The sequence below is a fragment of the Stenella coeruleoalba genome (assembly GCF_951394435.1).
Source record: "Stenella coeruleoalba genome assembly, chromosome: 8".
In the NCBI taxonomy this organism is placed as follows: domain Eukaryota; kingdom Metazoa; phylum Chordata; class Mammalia; order Artiodactyla; family Delphinidae; genus Stenella; species Stenella coeruleoalba.
Window position 1 is genome coordinate 60,180,823 of NC_137154.1, and position 21,925 is coordinate 60,202,747.

The window sequence follows — 21,925 nt, forward strand, 5'->3', positions numbered from 1 at the left end:
AGATTCGATGGAGAAGTCAAAAGCTTTTCAGACAAACGAAAGCTAAGAGAATTCATTAACACCAAATGCTAAAGAAACTTCTCTAAGTGGGAAACACAAGACAAGAAAAAGACCCACAAAAACAAACCCAAAACAATTAAGAAAATGGTAATAGGAACATACATATCAATAATAACCTTGAATGTAAACGGATTAAATGCTCCAACCAAAAGACACAGACTGGCTGAATGGATACAAAAACAGGACCTATATATATGCTCTCTACAGGAGACCCACTTCAGACCTAGAAACATATACAGACTGAAAGTGAAGGGATGGAAAAACATATTCCATGCAAAAGGAAATCAAAAGAAAGCTGGAGTACCAATACTTATATCAGATAAAAGAGACTTTAAAATAAAGATTGTTACGAGAGAAAAGGAGGAACACTACATAATGATCAAAGGATCAGTCCAAGAAGATATAATAATTATAAATGTTTATGCACCCAACATAGGAGTGCCTCAATACATAAGGCAAATGCTAACAACCATGAAAGGAGAAATCGACAGTAACAATAATAGTAGGGGACTTTAACACCCCACTTACACCAAAGGACAGATCATCCAAACAGAAAATAAATAAGAAACACAAGCTTTAAATAACACAATAAACTAGATAGATCTAATTGATATTTACAGAACATTCTACCCAAAAGTGGCAGAATACACTTTCTCCTCAGGCGCCCATGGAACATTCTCCAGGATAGATCACATCTTGGGTTGCAAATCAAGTCTCGGAAAATTTAAGAAAATTGAAATCATATCAAGCATCTTTTCTGACCAAAATGCTGTGAGACTGGAAATCAATTAAGAGGAAAAAAACTGTGAAAAACACAAATACATGGAGGCTAAACAGTGCACTACAAAAAAACCAAGAGATCACTGAAGAAATCAAAGAAGAATTAAAAAATACATAGAAACAAATGACAACAAAAACACAACGACCCAAAACCTATGGGACGCAGCAAAAGCAGTTCTAAAAGGGAAGTTTACAGCAATTCAATCTCACCTCAAGAAAAAAGAAAAATCTCAAATAAACAATCTAACCCTATGCTTAAAACAACTAGAGAACGATGACCAAAGAAAATCCAAATTCAGTAGAAGGAAAGAAATCATAAAGATCAAAGCAGAAATAAATGAAATAGAAACAAAGAAAACAATAGCAAAGATCAATAAAACTAAAAGCTGGTTCTTTGAGAAGATAAACAAAATTGATAAACCCTTAGCCAGACTCATCAAGATAAAAAGGGAGAGGGTGCAAATCAATAAAATTAGAAATGAAAAAGGAGAAATCACAAGGGACACTGCAGAAATACAAAGGATTATAAGAGACTACTGCAAACAACTATATGCCAATAAAATGGACAACCATGAAGAAATGGACAAATTCTTGGAAAGGTACAATTTTACAAGACCGAAACAGGAAGAATTAGAAAATATAAACAGACGTATCACAAGTAATGAAACTGAAAGCATAATTAAAAATCTTCCAAGAAACAGAAGTCCAGGACCAGATAGCTTCACAGGCGAATTCTATCAAACGTTTAGAAAAGAGCTAACACCAATCCTTCTCAAACTCTTCCAAAAAACTGCAGAGGGAGAAACACTCCCAAATTCATTCTACGAAGCCACCATCACCCTGATTCCAAAACCAGAAAAAGATATCACAAAAAAAGAAAATTGCAGACCAATATCACTGATGAACATACATGCAAAAATCCTGAACAAAATACTAAAAAACAGGAATCCAACAGCACATTAAAAGGATCATACACCATGATCAAGTGAGATTTATCCCAGGGATGGAAGAATTCTTCAATATACGCAAATCAATCAATGTGATATACCACGTTAACAAATTAAGGAATAAAAACCATATGATCATCTCAATAGATGCAGAAAATGCTTTTGACAAAATTCAGCACCCATTTATGATAAAAACTCTCCAGAAAATGGGCATAGAGGGAACCTACCTCAACATAATAAAGGCCATATTATGACAAACCCACAGCAAGCATCATATTCAATGCTGAAAAACTGAAAGCATTTCCTCTAAGATCAGGAACAAGACAAGGATGTCCACTCTCGCCACTGTTATTCAACAGTTTTGGAAGTCCTAGCCACAGCAATCAGAGAAGAAAAAGAAATAAAAGGAATACAAATTGGAAAAGAAGAAGTAAAACTGTCACTATTTGCCAATGACATGATACTATACATAGAAAATCCTAAAGATGCCACCAGAAAACTACTAGAACTAATCAATGAATTTGGTAAGGTTGCAGGATACAAAATGCACAGAAATCTCTGGCACTCCTATACACCAACAAAGAAAAATAAGAAAGAGAAATTAAGGAAACACTCCCATTTACCATTGCAACAAAAAGAATAAAATACCTAGGCATAAATCTGCCTAAGGAGGTGAAAGACTTGTACTCAGAAAACTATAAAACACTGATGAAAGAAATCAAAGATGACATAAACAGACGGAGAAATATACCATGTTTTCTGACTGGAAGAATCAATATTGTGAAAATGACTATACTACCCAAAGCAATCTACAGATTCAGTGCAATCCCTATCAAACTACCAATGGCATTCTTCACAAAATTAGAACAAAAAAATCTTACAATTCGTATGGAAACACAAAAGACCCTGAATAGCCAAAGCTATCATGAGAAAGAAAAACGGAGTTGGAGGAATCTGGCTCCCTGACTTCAAACTATACCACAAAGCTACAGTAATCAAGACAGTATGGTACTGGCACAAAAACAGAAATATAGATCAAGGGTACAGGTTAGAATGCCCAGAGATAAACCCACGCACATATGGGCACCTAATTTATGACAAAGGAGGCAAGAACATACAATGGAGAAAAGACAGCCTCTTCAATAAGTGGTGCTGGGAAAACTGGACAGCCTCATGTAAAAGAATGAAATTAGAACATTACGTAACACCGTACACAAAAATAAACTCCAAATGGATTAAGACTTAAATGTAAGACCAGACACTATAAAACTTTTAGAGGAAAACATAGGAAAAACACTCTTTGACATAAACCACAGCAAGATCTTTTTGAACCACCTCCTGGAGTAACAAATAAAAACAATCACATGGGACTTAATTAAACTTAAAAGCTTTTACACAGCAAAGGAAACCATAAACAAGACAAAAAGACAACCCTCAGAATGGGAGAAAACATTTGCAAATTAAACAACAGACCAAGGAATAGTCTCCAAACTATACCAACAGTTCATGGAGCTCAATATCAAAAAAACAAACAATCCAGTTAAAAAATGGGCGGAAGACCTAAACAGACATTTCACCAAGGAAGACATACAGATGGCCAAGAAGCACATGAAAAGATGCTCAACATCACTAATTATTAGAGAAATGAAAATCAAAACTACAGTGAGGTATATCACCTCATGCCAGTCAGAATGGCCAGTATCAAAAAAGTTAGAAACAATAAATGCTGGAAAGGGTGTGGTGAAAAGGGAACCCTCCTACACTGTTGGTGGGAATGTAAATTGATACAACCACTATGGAAAACAGTATGGAGGTTCCTTAAAAAACTAAAAATAGAACTACTGTACGACCCAGCAATCCCACTACTGGGCATATACCCTGAGAAGACAATAATTCAAAAAGAGACATGCACCACAATGTTCACTGCAGCACTATTTACAATAGCCAGGACATGGAACCAACCTAAATGTCCATCAACAGATGAATGGATAAAGATGATGTGGGACATATATACAATGGAGTATTATTCAGCCATAAAAAGAAATGAAACTGAGTTATTTGTAGTGAGGTGGATGGACCCAGAATCTGTCATACAGAGTAAGTCAGAAAGAAAAAAATACCGTTATACTAACGCATATATATGGAATCTAAAAAAAACAAAAAAAATGGTGCTGATGAACCTAGTTGCAGCACAGGAATAAAGAGGTAGGCATAGAGAATGGACTTGAGGACATGGGGTGGGAGGGCAAAGCTGGGAGAAAGTGAGAGGAGCATCGACATATATACACTACTGAATGTAAAATAGTTGGCTGGTGGCAAGCAGCAGCATAGCACGGGGAGATCGGCTTGGTGCTTTGCGATGACCTAGAGGGGTGGTAAAGGGAGGATGGAAGGGAGGCTCAAGAGGGAGGGGATATGGGTACATGTGTATGCATATGGCTGATTCGCTTTGTTGTGCAACAGAAACTAACACAGTATGGTGAGGCAATTATTAAAAAAAAATGGCAAAAAGAAAAAGTGATTTCATAATTATTAAAAATTTATAAATAAAAAATGAAATTTTAATGGAAGCCCTTTAAAAAAAAACTCAATGAGGTAGAAGAAAAGGCAGAGAAAGCATCAGCCTTTTTATTTTTTTTTAAATTTATTTATTTATTAATATGTTTGTGTTTGGCTCTGTTGGGTCTTCATTGCTGCCTGTGGGCTTTCTCTAGTTGTGGCAAGCGGGGGGGATACTCTGTTGTGGTGCGTGGGCTTCTCATTGTGGTGGCTTCTCATTGCAGAGCATGGGCTCTAGGAGCACAGGCTTCAGTAGTTGTGGCACATGGGCTCAGTAGTTGTGGCTCGCGGGCTCTAGAGCGCAGGCTCAGTAGTTGTGGCGCCCCGGCTTAGCTGCTCCGCGGCATGTGGGATCTTCCTGGACCAGGGCTAGAACCCGTGTCTACTGCACTGGCAGGCGGATTCTTAACCACTGTGCCGCCAGGGAAGGCCTGCATCAGGCTTTTTAAACAGTTAATATACCACCTGTTCTCTATGTTACATCATACTGGATAGAAAACCTTTCTGTTCTCCTTAAGAAGGTGAATTTGGGTGAGGCTTTTAGGGACTCCCTAGATTCTAGTCTGTTTAAACACCCATGATTTTAAAATAGAGACTCTGAGATGAAGAGCAAACTTCTATGATTAAAGACACAAGAGGGACTTCCCTAGTGGCACAGTGGTTAAGAATCCGCCTGCCGATGCAGGGGACACGGGTTTGAGCCCTGGTCTGGCAAGATCCCACATGCCGCGGAGCAACTAAGCCCGTGCACCACAACTACTGAGCCTGTGCTCTAGAGCCCCTGTGCCACAACTACTGAGCCCATGCACCTAGAGCCCGTGCTCCGCAACAAGACAAGCTACTGCAATGAGAAGCCCGTGCACTGCAATGAAGAGTAGCCCCCGCGTGCCGCAACTAGAGAAAGCCTGCACGCAGCCAAACAACTAAAAAAAAAAAAAAAAAAGACATGAGAAACAGCCTTTCATAGTTAAGGCTATCCTATTTTTTTAATCTGTAAATCTAATTATACATTATCCCATTTGGTCACACTACTTACTGAAACTTGATTAATGACAAGATCATTTCCTTTAAGAAATGGGATTAGGTCTCTCTGAGACACAGGGGGAAGCTGGACAGTTGAGGAGAAAGAATAACACTTAAACAGTTTCTTGTCTTGTTGCCACTGGTCAATTATACATTCTCTCATTTGATCCTACTACTTACCATGCTACTACTTACCATGTTCCAGATAGTGTGCTAAAGAATTTCATGTATCACCGTATTTATCCATAATTAAAACCCTATGAGGTTGGTGATAGTATTCCCATCATACAGACGAGGCAACAAGCCCAAAGTTTTACTGCTAGCAAGTGGTGGAAGCAGGATTCAACACTATGTGTACCTGTCTCCAAGGTAGTTGCTGTTGCTCTTAAAAATAAAGGGTGGTGCCTTCAGAACTGTTAGTTGTAAATCCACAGTGAAAAAAGGAGAGGAAGATAACTCTTTAGGTAAATACATTAGAAGAAGCTGAGTGGAATACAAAGCTCTTCCTAACCTGGGGTGCTTTGAGGTCTATTTTGAAAGTGGGAATGAACACTGCAAACTGTGCTGATTTGGCATTTCCTGTTAGCATTCCTATTGGACAGATGATCTCTGGTTCCAGAGACTTTGCTAGAATAGGGGTTTTCAAATCTTGTTTTAGCCTTAGAACCCTTTCTTCAAATGGATCTTAGATGCTAAGTCATTCAAGTTGAAGAGAGGAAGGGGGAGTCGGGGTGTGCATCAGCTGAGGGCTAGGGGCTCCATCTCTACTCCTGCTGCCACTTCAACATAATTAGTGCCTACCCAGAAAATCACTGATGGTATAAAGCAGCAATTTTATTTTGGACAATTCAATAACATAAAAATTTTAAATGTGCCTATCTTTTTGACCCCAATTTTTAGATGTGCATAAGCAATTTATTATATAGAAATACTAGCATGATGGCATAAAGGGGTGTGTGTGTATTTACTCACACATATATAGGGCTATTTGGTCCAATATTTTTTAAAATAAATTTATTTTATTTATTTTTGGCTGCATTGGGTCTTCGTTGCTGCACGTGGGCTTTCTCTAGTTGTGGCGAGCAGGGGCTTCTCTTGTTGCGGAGCACAGGCTCTAGGCACATGGGCTTCATTGCTCCACGGCATGTGGGATCTTCCCGGACCAGGGCTTGAACCTGTGTCCCCTGTGTTCGCAGGTGGATTCTTAACCACTGGCACCACCAGGGAAGCCCGCAATATTGTTTTTAATAAAAACAGTTGGGAGCAGAATGTCTGTTAATAGAGGTTTGGATAAATAAATTATGGTATTTTCATACAATGGAATAGTATGTTTTCTAGTAAAAAAAAAAAAAGTCTATATATGTATTCATGTGGAAAGATAATCAAAACATTTGGTTAAATTTTTAGAAGTTGTACTCTGTACAGTATCATCTAATTACTGTTTAAAAAATCTGCAATGTTCACATATAGAAAGAAAAGCCTAGAAAGATATATACTACTAATAGTAAATACACATGGGGAGGGAGAAGGCTTTCACTTTTACTATATTGCTTTTGAATTATATGAACAATTTAGGATGAAAATGTATTACTTTTTTATACAAAGAAAAATGTACTACTTGACTAGGGCATTCTTTCTAACTCCTTGGGGCTCTGTAAATTGGTCAGGTCACATGGTACTTGAGGAACTCAGTATGTGACAAATAATCTAATTTTGGGTAGTATCCCTGCTCTGTCAGTTGGATTCAAGATAGGAGGTAGTTTTTGCCCCTTTGCTTGCTGTGGTTTTTAATGGTCTGTATCTATCTTGGTGATCTTTATCTAAAAATTTTCGTTTTTTTCATTGTGGAATACCCAGTGTATCTTTGCATCGTTTTGTACTTGTGTTTATGTTTATCTTTGACATCCATATGCTTTTTCCCATTAGGAGGATGCAGAGTTGCCTGTTAAACTTATATCCTAAATTTACTGCCTGTTAAACTTACATTTTCCAAGTACTCCAGGGAACCAAACAATAAAGGAGATCTGTTACAGCTCCTCCTTTTTTCTTCTGTACCCCATGGCTACCTTGGGAGGTAGGAGCTAATAAGTCCGAAAATCAAATGACAGTAATTCCTTTCTCTGACAAACACAGCCTTACCTGCAAGGTAACGAATTGTCTCAAGCTTGTTAGACTCCATTAGGGTTTTTAAAGAAGCAATTTCAGTGTCAATTTTGTTACCGGTCTCTGAAATAATACCTCTGGTTTTGGTATCCTGTAGTAATTAAGAATAAGACAATTAAATTTTGTCCCTGTGTATCATGGAGAAAAATGTTTACTTTAGAAATCCTCACTTATGGGCTAATTTTGTGTAACAAAAGTTTTAAGTGGGGAAACAGTAAAAAAGCACAGTGATATTAAAAAGAAAAAATAACACTACATGAATATTACAAATTGACAAAAGTATTCCTTCCACTTTGATATTTGGAGACTATTTCTTAGGATTATCACATTCTGGGCACCTTCTACTAAAAACCTCACAGGAAGATACAGGCATACCTCATTTTATTGTGCTTCGAAGATGCTGCATGCTGTTTTTAAACAAATTGAAGCTTTGTGGCAACCCTGAGTCAAACAAGTGTATCGGCGCCATTTTTCCATGAGCATTTGCTCACTTCATGTCTCTGTGTCACATTTTGGTGATTCTTGCAGTACTTCAAACTTTTTCATTATTACTATATTTATTATGGTGATCTGTGACCAGTGATCTCTGATGTTACTATTGCAAAAGATTACCATGCACTGACAGCTCAGAAGATGGTTAGCATCTTTTTAGCAGTTATTTTTAAATTAAGGTATAGATATTGTTTATTTAGATATAGTGCTACTGCACACTTAATAAACTACAGTATATTGTAAACATAACTTTTATATGCACTGGGAAACCAAAAAATTTGTGTGACTCACTTTATTTCAGTATTTGCTTTATTGCTGTTGTCTGGAAATGGACCTGCAATACCTCTGAGGTATGCCTGTATTTGAGACCTAAATATATGAGGATAAACTAAGAAGCAAAAATGTTAGTCACAGAACTATCACCTTATTTGTATAAAGTCCTTAGGATATCATAGTTAAAACTTTAAATATATTTTGCAAAAGGAAAAACCAACTGGGTTTATAATATGAACTGGCACCAGTATTTAAAGGAGATGGCAGAAATGCTTGTTGGGTAACACTGAATGCTATATGCATAGGGACTAAGGGGTAGAAAGAGAAATGAGATGATATTTATAGCTCAGAAATTAGCTGGGAGAGAATTTGTTGATTTCCTTGTTTATCTCCTTTATCTGGCCAAGAAGTTAGAGAAGGGAATATAGGCTGCTTAGAACGGCAAATGGGACCTTCGCGTCTACTGAATTATAATCAAGAGTGATGTCTCTTATGTTAGACTGTAGACCGAGTGACTTCTTAACTTTTAAGAAAAGGACTAGGCTGAGTCAGAAAGCTAGGTTTTACTCAGCCACAGAGATTAATTAATGATCACAATTTAGGATTACTGAGAGGTAAACAGTAGTTATGAGTATGGAATTTAGAATCCAGGTTGACATCTGGCTCTACCACTTTTTAGTTGTGTGACCTTAACTTCCTTCTGCCTCACTTTCCAAATTGGTAGAATGGGAATAGAGTGCCTACCTCACACAGAGGCTGATATGAGGATTAAATAAATTAATAGACAAAAAAGTTAAGTAGAACAGTATCTAACATAAAAATTTTTTATTTGACTGAACCTAGGCATTCCTTAAATACTAATTGTGAATCCTTGTCTTTTTAAAAAAATAGTTCTCTTCCATATAAAAATAATTTAGTTAAAAAAAAGTATGCTACCTGGAAAGCTTGATTCTGACTCAGAAGTCACAGCTCAAGTACTCCCCTCCACCTGGTAGCAGCTTCCCCCAAAGTACTGGTTAACTATAACAGCTATAAGGAAATCATGGAATCTATAGGGCTAGCTTGTTGAAGTCCAAACTTATAAAATGATACATATAAAGGCAGTTACATAAGGCATGAGAGCTATACAGAAGAGAAACTTTTACATGGCAGCTTACATTTTTGGTAAATTCTGTGGTTGCCTCCATAAGTTTCTTTTCTTGATCTGTAAACTAAACGATATGGTTTGTCAAGAGGTTAAAAAAAAGACTAAAAGGAATTAAAAAGGAGTAAGTGCAAAAAAGTACATTTAAAAGCACATTACCATATCTGTTACTCTGCTCCTTTCTAGGTTGATATCCAGTTTATTATCTGCTCTGATTCGACTGGTTTCATTCTTTAAAGAAAAAAAAAATTAAGAAAGTGATCTTGTAATGAATATTTGTTCTGAAATTAATGAACTATTCTGAAGTGGGGAAAAAAGTTTCACTTACTATCAGTTGTTGCTTAACTTGTTCTAATTCAATTTTCATTTTCTAGGTATAAAGAAAGATCACACACAATTGGTGTTAAATCAAAGTCCATATTATGATTTATTAAAAAAAATCTGAAACCTTGCATAAGCAAAAATTGGACATTCTGTGGATTTCTAATACATTATCTGATAAAGAATAAAGACAAAAAAAGAACTAACAGTTCATCGTATTCAGAAAATAATTATGAACATAACATTAGACAATGTATTTATGTTTCAATACAGTAGTCCCCCCTGATCCACTGGGGATATGTTCCAAGACCCCAAGTGGATGAAACCTCGAATAGTACTGAACCCTATATGTACTATGTTTTTTCTTATACTAATGGGTAGGTAGCATATACAGTGTGGATACACTGGACAAAGAGATGATTCATGTCCTGGGGGGAATGGAGTGGGACGGTGAAAGATTTCATCATGCTACTCAGATCAGTGTGACATAAACATATGAACTGTTTATTTCTGGAATTTTCCACTTAATATTTTCAGACTGCAGTTGACCACAAGTAACTAAAACTGTGGAAAGCGAAAATGCAGATAAGGGGGGACCAACTGTATTCTACTTAAAAATAAAAAAAGATTGATATTCTAAATTTTAAAATATTTTAAGCTAGTGGGTAACAACAAAGTTCTGACTGAATTACAGAAACATTTTTCTCTTAAGTGACAAAATAATTATTACAGAACCAAAAAAATGGAAAATGCTACATTACTGTCAGTTCTGAGAACATTATTCTGAACTACACTAGAAATTTAATAAAATATATGTAGATCAAAGATTTCCTTTTATGTGACCTGTTTAAGATACAACTGTCATTCTTTAGTATGCAAGAAACTATGATGTATACATAGATTAGGTATGGTTAAACATGTATACTTTTATCTAAAAACTTGCTAATAATTATTTAATAACCACATGAAATTGTTTTGGGGTCCTATTCTTCACCAAGTAGGATACTTATGAAATCAGTTATTTTATTAGTAATAAATTGAGACTTGTATCACCTGGTTCTCTGCTCGCAGATTTGCAAATTCACTTTTCTCTAGGATGACCATGTCTTTCCTGATGGAGTCCAAATGAGCCATTAACTGCTGTACTGTTATTTCCTAAAATGAAAAATTAAAATAACTGAGTGATGCCATCCCCTTGCATGGAGTTGTTCATGAAAATTAAAAAAAATTATTGTCTTGCTACAAGGTATAATGTTGCTTGGCTAAGTAAAAAACAAAACAAATGAAACCTATATATCTGAAATATCAAAATTAAAAGAAGTAGGAGATTCAAGGAAGAAAAAGTATTTCCCAGTGAAGAGAAACACATGTCTAGGTCTTTTCAATGAAAGAATCCCAATTAAATGCTTACTTAACCTCCAAGAGCTCCTCAGCAAATACTCCTTTTTTATTGTTTATTTATTTTAAAAATATCTACATGGGAAAGTTTTTATCTTTCATTGCTTTGCTTTTTTTTTTTTAGTTTTTATTTTTTGGCTGCGCGGCTTGCGGGATCTTGGTTCCCGACCAGGGATCGAACCTGCACCCCAGACAGTGGAAGCACGGAGTCTTAACCACTGGACCGCCAGGGAAGTTGATTTTGAAGGATCTTCTACCATCAGAAATTTCTAGGATACTGAATAAGACTTAGAAGTCAGGTAATAAAATAGAAGTATCGTTTAAATAATTGTCAGTATAACATAGTTTGGTTTAAATTCCTGAGTATCTTTCCTATATTTGGCACTACAAAGAATCTGTGAAAGAAAAGGTGGCCCCTATCTGATAGATTTATTTTTTTAAGTTTTTAGTTAACACCTCCATCACCACACAAGTTCTTTCTTTTTTTAAAATTTATTTTATTTAATTTTGGCTGTGTTGGGTCTTCATTGCTGCGTGTGGGCTTTCTCTAGTTGCAATGAGCGGGGGCTACTCTTTGTTGTGGAGCACGGGCTTCAGGAGTTAGCGGGCTCTAGAGCACAGGCTCAGTAGCTGTGGTGCACGGGCTTAGTTGCTCCGTGGCATGTGGGATCTTCCCAGACTAGGGATCGAACCTGGGTCCCCTGCATTGGCAGGCGGATTCTTAACCACTGCACCACCAGGGAAGCCCTATCTGATAGACTTATAAACTTTTACTTTGCTAGGGAGGGACATTTTTGTAGAAATGATTTAAAGCAGTCTTACAAGGCAAATGTAACGTTAACCACTAAACTTCTCAAAATCGTGTAGCTTGCTGACTCATCTTTTATCTCTTTTTAATCAAAAGAAAAAGTAGATGAAGGTGTAACCTTGAAAAAGACCCTCTATAACAGGGTTTATAAACAAAACAGAAAAACCCAAACAAGAACAGAATGACTAGTGGAACTCCCATTTTGTCATAGTTTGTGGCTAGGAGTGCATTGTTGGGGTTACAGTCCTCCACTGACCACAATATGGGTGAAAAAGGCTATTTCAAAACTGCCTTGACATTTAGAAAACAGAGGCTACAGTAGTTCCAGATGCATGGCTACGGAATGACTCAGTCTTCAAAGGGTCTGGAATGCACACATGTTCTCTAAGAACAGCGGTCAGATGGCACAGCCACATAGACTGGAGGTTAAAAATGTGAGGTCTGGAGTCAGGCTGCCTGGGTTTGAATCCAAACGCTGACATTTACTATGAGCCTTTGGGCCCGTTATTTAGCTTCTTTGACCTCCTCTTTGCTGAAATGGGAATAAAAACTACCTATATCTTATAGAGTTGTTTTGAGGACTAAATGATATAATGCATGTAAAATGCTTACAGTAATACTTGGTGCACAGTTAGCATTCGATGAATGTGATGAGACAGGTGTCTAAATGGCTGAAGCAGGACAGTGTGACTCCAATGTTTTGATGTGGAGGGAGTTTTGCTTTAAATATTATTCCTATCATAAAATGAAAAAGTATTTTTTACTGTGTACAATAGACATCCCTGACTCTAATGCTTTCCCTATCCCTCATCTATATTATTGGGGAGGGAGGTTCATTTTCTTTTATGCAGTTCTGCTTGAAATATTCATGAGAATTACCTCAGAAATCATACAGAAGTGGCCTCTAGGGGTTGTCGGTCTTGTTCCCCCCAAATATCATTATGAAGGAGTTCGAAGACATTAACTATAATATTATTTTTGTTTAAGTCTTTAATAAAATGTTATTTTATTACCAGAACTACATACAGAAGAGTAGAAAATGTAACTACATACTTGTTATAGACTCTGAACCTGAGAATAAGGAATTACTGTACTGTGACTCTAAACTCTTTCTATCTCCCTTTCCGCCTCTAAATAGTTTGGGACTCAAAAAGCCTATAAGATAGCACGTATGTGCATCTTCAAAAACTTTAAGTGGAAAAATTTAATACAGTCAAATCTATTAAAAGTGTGATCATTGTAATTATTGTGGCGCCACCAGAGAATATGAATGTTATTCAGACTAGAAGCAAATTCAGAATATAACCGAATTCTCAGACTGAGCACACTTGACTTAGCATGGCTCTTTCTGAAGTGATCAGGTATGAAGCTTGTTTGCCTCATGGCCTATGGCTCAAGGATGGAATGGGATTTTGATTTCATACACCAGTAATAAAAAACCCAAAAGTTCAGTAGTAGTGTTCCTACATCCAATCCTACATTTTGTGTGTGTGTGTGTGTGTGTGTGTGGTACACGGGCCTCTCACTGTTGTGGCCTCTCCCGTTGATGCGCAGGCTCAGCGGCCATGGCTCACGGGCCCAGCCGCTCCGCGTCATGTGGGATCCTCCCAGACCGGGGCACGAGCCCGTGTCCTCTGCATCGGCAGGCGGACTCTCAACCACTGCGCCACCAGGGAAGCCCCTAATCCTACATTTTAAATGTAAGATTAAATGGCCCTGGCAGCATAAAAATTCCTCAAAAAAGTTTTAATTCACTGATTATATTGCAGAGAAACTTAAAAATCTGATTTAAGAGTACCATTAGCTCTTTCAGGATAGCTCAAAGGTTTGGGGGGGATTAAATGAGTGGCTTTTTCTTTGGTGGATTTAATATTAATAGTCTGTTATGATCCTGAATAAATTTAGCTAAAATAATACACATACAAATTTAAAGTTAAGTTAAATCTAGGGGCTGAATGCTTTTAATTCTAAATACATAATTAATTGGATATTACAGAAAAAATCTTTTAAAAATTTCGCTCTTTCATGACCTTTGAAGTAATGACGTTTTATGCAAGAGCTCCTAATTTTATGTAAGAAAGAAATCCTAATATTTCTCTGCTGTGAAATATTTATCTGAAGAAGAAAGCCTAAATTTAAAAAATTAAAAAAATATAACCAAAGAAAACGGATTCTTCAACACAGTAATTAATTCATGATTGACAGATTATGAATTATTATTCTACAGTTAAATTCATTTAGCTTATTCTATCCTTCATATAAAATTATTGCTTTTTGTCCATAGCACCACAATGACAACTCTTGCAAATTACTGAACCTCTCTGATCCTTTCTTCAGTGGTAAAACAGAATAATTCTACCTACTTTTCAAGGTTGTTAGAGAGATTAAATAAGATCATATATGAGCAGTCCCCAGCACTGCCTCTCACTTCTTAAGTTCTTCGTAAATGGTATTACTTGGCGTTTAAGGATTCAGCTATCTGGTCAGATTAAAGCATCTTAGGTGATTTATGAACTCCTTCCCAGCCATGTATGTAAGTCCCTTCCAGCTTTCCAACTTTGTGAAAATTAACCAGAACATACACATGACTGCAGTAAACTGGTCAGCTCTTCTACTGTGGTGGGCTTTCTATGTGGAAAAAGTTGTTTCACTAACAACCTACCACCATCCCATGACTCAAATAATATAATTATCTTACACAATGAAAGATCTGACAAAATTTTACTCTTTGTGTTACCATAATTTTGTGATGACTATTCTAACTCCTCAGTCTCTCTGGATACTGACTTTGCTACACGTTTTTCGTTTTTGGTTCCTTTAGAGAGAATAATAAGGAAGATGCAGGTGTGTTTAGAAGGTGGGTGGCTAAACAGAGATGCAGTTATGAAAAAGATTGTCTAATGAAACTGTCAGAAGTGATAAAAATGAAAACATTACCTGTTGAGCTTGAGTGACCATCTCCTTATAGATAGTATCGAGGCTGACATTCGATAAAATGGTTAATGCTGATACAATTGTTTCTGCTTGTGCTTTGTCAAATCCTACAAGTGGCAAATAGGTATTTATATTTTTTAAAAAGTGCACATCCTTCTCAAAATAGACAGCTAGAATAACTTCTGTCATTTAAATTTTCATGCAGTTGACTCTTGAACACATGGATTTGAACTGAGTGGGTCCACTTAGATGCAGATTTTTCTCAATAGTAAATACTACCATACCACACAATCTGTGGTTGCTTGAAGCTGTGGATGTGCAATTGCGGATACAGAGGGCCACTATAAAGTTACATGCAGATTTTTGACTACACAGGCGGTCAGTGCCCCAACCCCTGTGTTGTTCAAGGGTCAACTGCAGTCTTTTAAAAAAATGGTTATAATTAAAAATCGACAGATTATGCTAAATTACTCTCTAAAAAGCACTCTCCAATTTTAATTCCACTGATCCATTTCCCCACATTTACATCAACATGGGTATTACTAGTCTTTTTTGAGTGTATAATTGGCATTAAAATGGTATTGCATTATTATTTTTATACTTAAAATTTGCATTTCCTTGATTAAGCATCTTTACGTACATTTATTGGTAATTTATTTTTCTGTGAACTGTTTATGGCCTTTGTCCATTTTTCTATAAAACTGCTTAACTTTTCTTATTGATTCATATGAATTCTTTGTATATTAAAGCAATAGGCTCACTGTCATATGTGTTGCTAACATTTTTAACCTTACAGATCATATCCTTCGATACACAGATTTAAATAAATATTTCTGTAGTCACATCTGTCAGTCTTTACTTTTACTTTCATTGCTTTTGAGTTTTGTCTTGCTTCCTTACTCTATAAGTCAAAAAATATTTCTATATTATAATATTTTTCGTAGTCTTTCTTTTTTTTACATTTAGCTTTTCATCAATCTGGAATTTATTTTTCAGTAAGGGAATCTATTTTTTTCCAATGGCTAGTCATTTATCATAGCTCATTTATTAAACAGTCCTTCCTTTCCCTAATTTGTAATGCCTTCTTCATTGCTTTCTAAGACACACGTTTCTGAATACCATTCTATTCCATTAAATCAACTCTTCTATTCCTATAGTTTCATATACTTTATTTATTTATTTTTGCGGTACGTGGGCCTCTCACTGTTGTGGCCTCTCCCGTTGCGGAGCACAGGCTCCGGACGTGCAGGCTCAGTGGCCATGGCTCACGGGCCCAGCCGCCCCGCAGCACGTGGGATCTTCCCGGACTGGGGCACGAACCCATGTCCCCTGCATCGGCAGGCGGACTCTCAACCACTGCGCCACCAGGGAAGCTCTTCATATACTTTAAATAACTGTTTTGACATCTGGTAATTTTTTGTGACATTCTTTGATTTTCTTTTTTTCTATTCTTAAACATTGTGCTTGTACTTCCACATAAACTTTAGTATCAGCCTAGAAACTACAGTTGTTTTTTTACATAATTGCAATCATTCTGCACATGTATCTTGAGCATTTCTCACATCAGTAAATACTCTTCAAACTATACCATTTTCTTGACTAAAATATTCTATTTTATGGATGGCTCATATTTAAATAGTGACTTTTTTTTTAACATCTTTATTGGAGTATAATTGCTTTACAATGGTGTGTTAATTTCTGCTTTATAACAAAGTGAATCAGTTATACATATATCCCCATATCTCTTCCCTCTTGCATCTCCCTCCCTCCCACTCTCCCTATCCCACCCCTCTAGGTGGTCACAAAGCACGGAGCTGATCTCCCTGTGCTATGCAGCTGCTTCCCACTAGCTATCGGTTTTACATTTGTTAGTGTATATATGTCCATGCCACTCTCTCACTTTGCCCCAGCTTACCCTTCCCCCTCCCCATGTCCGTAAGTCCATTCTCTAGTAGGTCTACGTCTCTATTCCCGTCTTGCCCCTAGGTTCTTCATGACCATTCTTTTTTATAGATTCCATATACATGTGTTAGCATACGGTATGTTTTTCTCTTTCTGACTTACTTCACTCTGTATGACTGACTCCAGGTCCATCCACCTCACTACAAATAACTCAATTTCGTTTCTTTTTATGGTTGAGTAATATTCCATTGTATATATGTGCCACATCTTTATCCATTCATGCAGCTCAATATCAAAAACACAAACAACCCAATCCAAAAATGGGCAGAAGACCTAAACAGACATTTCTCCAAAGAAGATATACAGATTGCCAACAAACACATGAAAGAATGCTCAACATCATTAAATCATTAGAAAAATGCAAATCAAAACTACAATGAGATATCATCTCACACCGGTCAGAATGGCCATCATCAACAAATCTACAATAAATGCTGGAGAGGGTGTGGAGAAAAGGGAACCCTCTTGCACTGTTGGTGGGAGTGTAAACTGATACAGCCACTATGGAGAACAGTATGGAGGTTCCTTAAAAAACTAAAAATAGAACTACCATACGACCCAGCAATCCCACTACTAGGCATATACTCTGAGAAAACCATAATTCAAAGAGTCATATACCACAATGTTCATTGCAGCTCTATTTACAATAGCCAGGACATGGAAGCAACCTAAACAGTGACTCTTAATTGTTCATAATGGTGATGTTGTCTTGACTAGGTAATTTGTTATGAGTGCTGCTGATATTCTTTCAAAAGGGACCCATGTTTCTCACCATGAGTTTCCAAGTCCTGAACCAATGCATGCGTATCAAACGTTAATTTCCTTTGTTCTAAAGGAGTTATGTCCACTGGCCTCATATCATATCCTTCCTTGGTTGCGGTGGTGAAGAAATCTGAAAAGAGAAGGCAGTTTTTTTTGTAGTAACTAATAGAAGCGTCACATTTTAGCTTCTAAAGCATTTCCCCCCATCTATTTGTAATACAGTTCCAGCTCTTCTACTTGGGAATTCTGTAATTTCAAGCAAGATAAAGGATTTATCTGAGCCCCTGATTCTTTTTTTTTTTTTCGCCACGCCGTGCAGCATGCAGGTTCTTAATTCCCTGACTAGGGATCGAACCCATACCCGCTGCATTGGGAGGGTAGTCTTAACCACTGGACTGCCAGGGAAGTCCTTGAGCCCCTGATTGTTTTATTTGAAAGTCTCTAACATTATTCTGTACGTAGTAAACATTCAGTAAATGTTTGCTGTCTTTTAGTATTCCAAAATTTTAAGAGTCAGTCTAACATCATAACATAATATACATCAAAAGCTTTGGGGGGGATTTCCTGGTGGCGCAGTGGTTAAGAATCCGCCTGCCAATGCAGGGGACATGGGTTCGAGCCCTGGTCTGGGATGATCCCACATGCCGCGGAACAACTAAGCCCGTACGCCACAGCTACTGAGCCTGCGCTCTAGAGCCCGCGAGCCACAGATACTGAGCCCGCATGCCACAACTACTGAAGCCCACGCGCCTAGAGCCCGTGTTCCGCAACAAAGAGAAGCCACCACAATGAGAAGCCCGCACACTGCAACGAAGAGTAGACACCGCTCGCCTCAACTAGAGAAAGCCTGCGCACAGCAACAAAGACCCGAAGTAGCCCAAAGTAAATAAATAAATTTATTAAAAAAAAAAAAAAAGCTTTGGGTATTGCTGGCACACCTCTAATTACTGGAGAGCAGAAACTGTCCAGCAACTCTCCTTCTTGCTCAGAAGTCTTTCATAGAGCTGTGATAATTTTTAGACATATACCCCCGTCTAAAGTAGCTTTCTGTCCTCCCACTCTTTATATATCCACAGTTTATTTCCTACACAGTTCTCAGTTCTAATCTGAAATTATCTTGTTTACTGCTTGTCTCTCTGAACCAGAATGTAAGTGCCATGAGGCCTGGACTGTGTCTTTCATCTGTATCTTTAGTACCTAAAACAGTGCTTGGCAAATAGTTGGCTCACAGTATTTTATTGTTGAATCAATCAGTGAATCGGATTTTAAATCCAGAAGTATTTAGTGGTATCAACACAAAAGACCTAGGACGTTGTTCGCATTTTTGAAATAAATGTCCTATTTCAATAAATTCCCAATTTTTAACCTAGACACAGAATGGTTCCTTTCTATCTACTGCTGATGAATTTATTAAAAAGTATTTTCTTTGGGGGAGAACTCTGTCTATATACAACTTTATTGCCATTACTATGTATTATGTGAAATAACTGCTAATTAGTATAAACTACTAATCAAACACAAGGTACTATACTAGATACTTTATATACTACTAAGGCATCGTGGTATTATTCACCTTTTTAGATAAGAAAATCAAGCCTAGGAAAGGTAAAGCCTAAGGTTTTGCGTAAGGTCTTGCCTAAGGTCATAGAGTCTCTGGCAGAATCAGGATTCAGATCCAGGTCTTCTGACTCCAAATCTCATGCTGTCTTATACCCCATGCTGTCTTTTTTATCCTAAGCCACTTAAGACATCTAGGTACTTAAAAGACAAAGCTGCAACCTCAGGTATTACTTTTCTGCTAGTATAGTGTAAGGCAAATGTGATTCCTTCCTATATAACTTTCTAGTCAAGAAACATCTGAGTGCCAGGCACTGTGTTAGGCACAGGGGATGATGAGCAAAACCAGACATAACAGATGTCTTCATTGACTTTATAGACTAATAAACAGGAAACAGATGTTTTTAAAAAAAATCTAAAGATAAACTCTAATTCAAATAATGAAAGAGTAATGTCTAGTCCTTTATATTAATTAATTCAAGTACTCAGATGAATTCTGGTTAACCAGAAATAAAAGGAAGCAGATGTAAAGGTGGATCAATTTTGAACACACACACACTCATTAGCACAGAGGTCGACAATCTTTTTGGCTTTGAGTGGCATCTAGAAGAGTTAAGCAGTGTGCCTGTGGGTCAATATTAAACCTAAGGAGGGAGAGAAAAAGAAAATTAGAGGAAAAAGAGGGGCAGATTTCTATAACAACTGCATTAGGAACAATGATTGGTACCCTTAGTTACCTATCCTTGATTAGAAGTTCATTCAGTTGATTAGAAGTTCAGTCTTTTATTTGGGGTTTAGGGGAAAAAATCAGTAATAATATTTATACAACATGTTGCTATTTTCACACCTATTACTTTATCCTTAAAATTCTCATGTTGTGGATGAGGAAAACTGAGGCTCAGAGGAGCTAAGTAATTTGAGATCTTATGGTCTCAGAGCAAGGCATATTAGTACATAGTTCCTCTGACTTCAGTCAACAAACTCTGAATACCTTCCACAAGGAGAAGCTTCCTACTTGTTGACTGAAAAAAAAAAAAGTGCAACCTAAAAGTTGAGAATTATGTTTTATTCAGTGGATTTTCTGAGGACTTAAGCCTGGAGGACAGCCTCTCAGATCGTCTGAGAGACTGCTCCGAAGAGGTAAGGGAGGAGCCAAGATATACAGGAGTTTTGCAACAAAAACCAGGTAGTTGGAACATCAAAAGATTACTGTTGAAGAAAACCAGACATCTCAAGTTAATGAATTTAGCACTTTACTATGTATGGGAAGATGCAAGGGTCTGGGCTCACTGAAATCATTCCTTTGATATGCACCTTAACTATCTAGGACCGGTGTCCTGCTTTTCTCCACCCTGAATCCCCTCAGAGTGCATAGCTGAGGGTGGCTGCAGTGGCTGGTGGCTGCAGCATCCTTCGTTTACTGATATGGCAGGCAACATTTTTCATCCACGGTGCCTCGCCTTGCTCATAAATCCAACCATCATTTGGGAAGCATTTCATGACCAATTTTGTCCCATGGTGCTAGGAAGGCTCATTCCTAGATCAGGTGAAGGTTCTGTTGATAGGCTATACTCAATGTGTTAATTTTTGGATTAGGCCCTGTTGATAATCTGAACTTCTCTGGATCACCTGTCTTACTAGTCTCTTTTGATCCAGGAAATGTTTTCCCTTATTGCTTCTTCCCATAACTAGAGTTGTACTATTACAGTTATTTTATGTAGGTTATGTATATATAATCAACAGTCTGAAGACTTTTAGCCATCATTAATTTTGCTGGAGACCTGGTTACACATTGGGTAATGCAAAAGACAACAATTTTTTTTTTTTCCTGGCCACGCTGTGCAGCTTGTGGGATCTTCCCCGACCAGGGATTGAACCTGCAACCTCAGCAGTAAAAGCTTGGAGTCCTAACCACTAGACCACCAGGGAATTCCCCAGTAGACAGTAATCTTATAAAACAGACAGGATGTAGGTAACACAACTAATACAGCTTTATACATTAATAAAGTCATAGTACAGCAGAGACAGAAAGTATAAACAAATTGAAAACAAGGAGAACAAATTAAAGCAATGATTAGTATAACTAGTTGTAATCTGGTTGCAATAAACCATCAAGTTCACAGGGGAGCCAGCTGGAGAAGCCAAATTCTGGAAGGATCAGGCAGAGAGAAAATGATATATATTTCATCTTTGTTTACAAAGGTATACTTTATCAACTTGTTGTAGGTCATAGCATAAGAGGAAAGCTTTTCCTGTTTTCCTGGAAAACAAGGATTAAAATCCAGTATATTTCAGAAAAAGTGATAAAATTATAAATCATATTCATCAGTTCATTTAGTCTCATGTAATTAATTCCTGAAGATCTGAATGCAGTCATCAGGTCTCCATCCGAATTCTGTAATATCTTACCCAGTTCAGTGGTATGATCTGAAAATTATCAGAAACTTATATTTGTCAAAAAGTCATTTTTACGAATCTTCTTTAAGATCTTCATTTTATAAAAGCATCAGAGTAAAACAATGATTGTTTACGAACGACAAGACTTAAAATGGCACGGTTAAAGATCTGATTACAATGCAATTGACAAGAAACTTGGATATTTATGTGATGCACATTTTAAGATAATTAGACTTATGACTGATAACTTATACCAGGGCACATCAGATTTTTAGGTATTCCATATAAATTTTGGAATATCTGTATTAATGACATTTATCTATACACTATAACCTATGGTTCATC

At 37.1% G+C, this 21,925-nt stretch overlaps 2 protein-coding genes across 14 annotated transcripts in view; one reads left to right on the plus strand and one right to left on the minus strand.

The window, feature by feature from the left end:
- ANKRD42 (ankyrin repeat domain 42) overlaps nucleotides 1-14,894 on the plus strand; it is an 80,669-nt gene extending 65,775 nt beyond the window's left edge. For all 7 annotated transcript variants that reach the window (XM_079929201.1, XM_079929204.1, XM_079929203.1 and 4 more), the window contains one exon: nucleotides 11,285-14,894. In XM_079929201.1, coding sequence (XP_079785327.1) covers nucleotides 11,285-11,375 — 91 coding nt within the window. In that variant the 3' untranslated portion in view covers nucleotides 11,376-14,894. The remainder of the gene's footprint in view (nucleotides 1-11,284) is intronic.
- Nucleotides 1-21,925, minus strand: part of CCDC90B (coiled-coil domain containing 90B) — a 173,895-nt gene that overhangs the window by 5,492 nt on the left and 146,478 nt on the right. For 4 of the 7 annotated variants that reach the window (XM_079929210.1, XM_079929216.1, XM_079929211.1 and 1 more), the window contains 7 exons: nucleotides 17,637-17,756; nucleotides 14,906-15,009; nucleotides 10,816-10,917; nucleotides 9,770-9,811; nucleotides 9,601-9,672; nucleotides 9,455-9,508; nucleotides 4,264-7,623 (listed from right to left, as the gene is read on the minus strand). In XM_079929210.1, the coding sequence (XP_079785336.1) occupies nucleotides 7,432-7,623; nucleotides 9,455-9,508; nucleotides 9,601-9,672; nucleotides 9,770-9,811; nucleotides 10,816-10,917; nucleotides 14,906-15,009; nucleotides 17,637-17,756 (686 nt within the window). In that variant the 3' untranslated portion in view covers nucleotides 4,264-7,431. Of the gene's footprint in view, nucleotides 1-4,263; nucleotides 7,624-9,454; nucleotides 9,509-9,600; nucleotides 9,673-9,769; nucleotides 9,812-10,815; nucleotides 10,918-14,905; nucleotides 15,010-17,636; nucleotides 17,757-21,925 lie in introns of those variants that run through there. The other 3 variants (XM_079929213.1, XM_079929215.1, XM_079929214.1) reach the window with 3 other exon arrangements.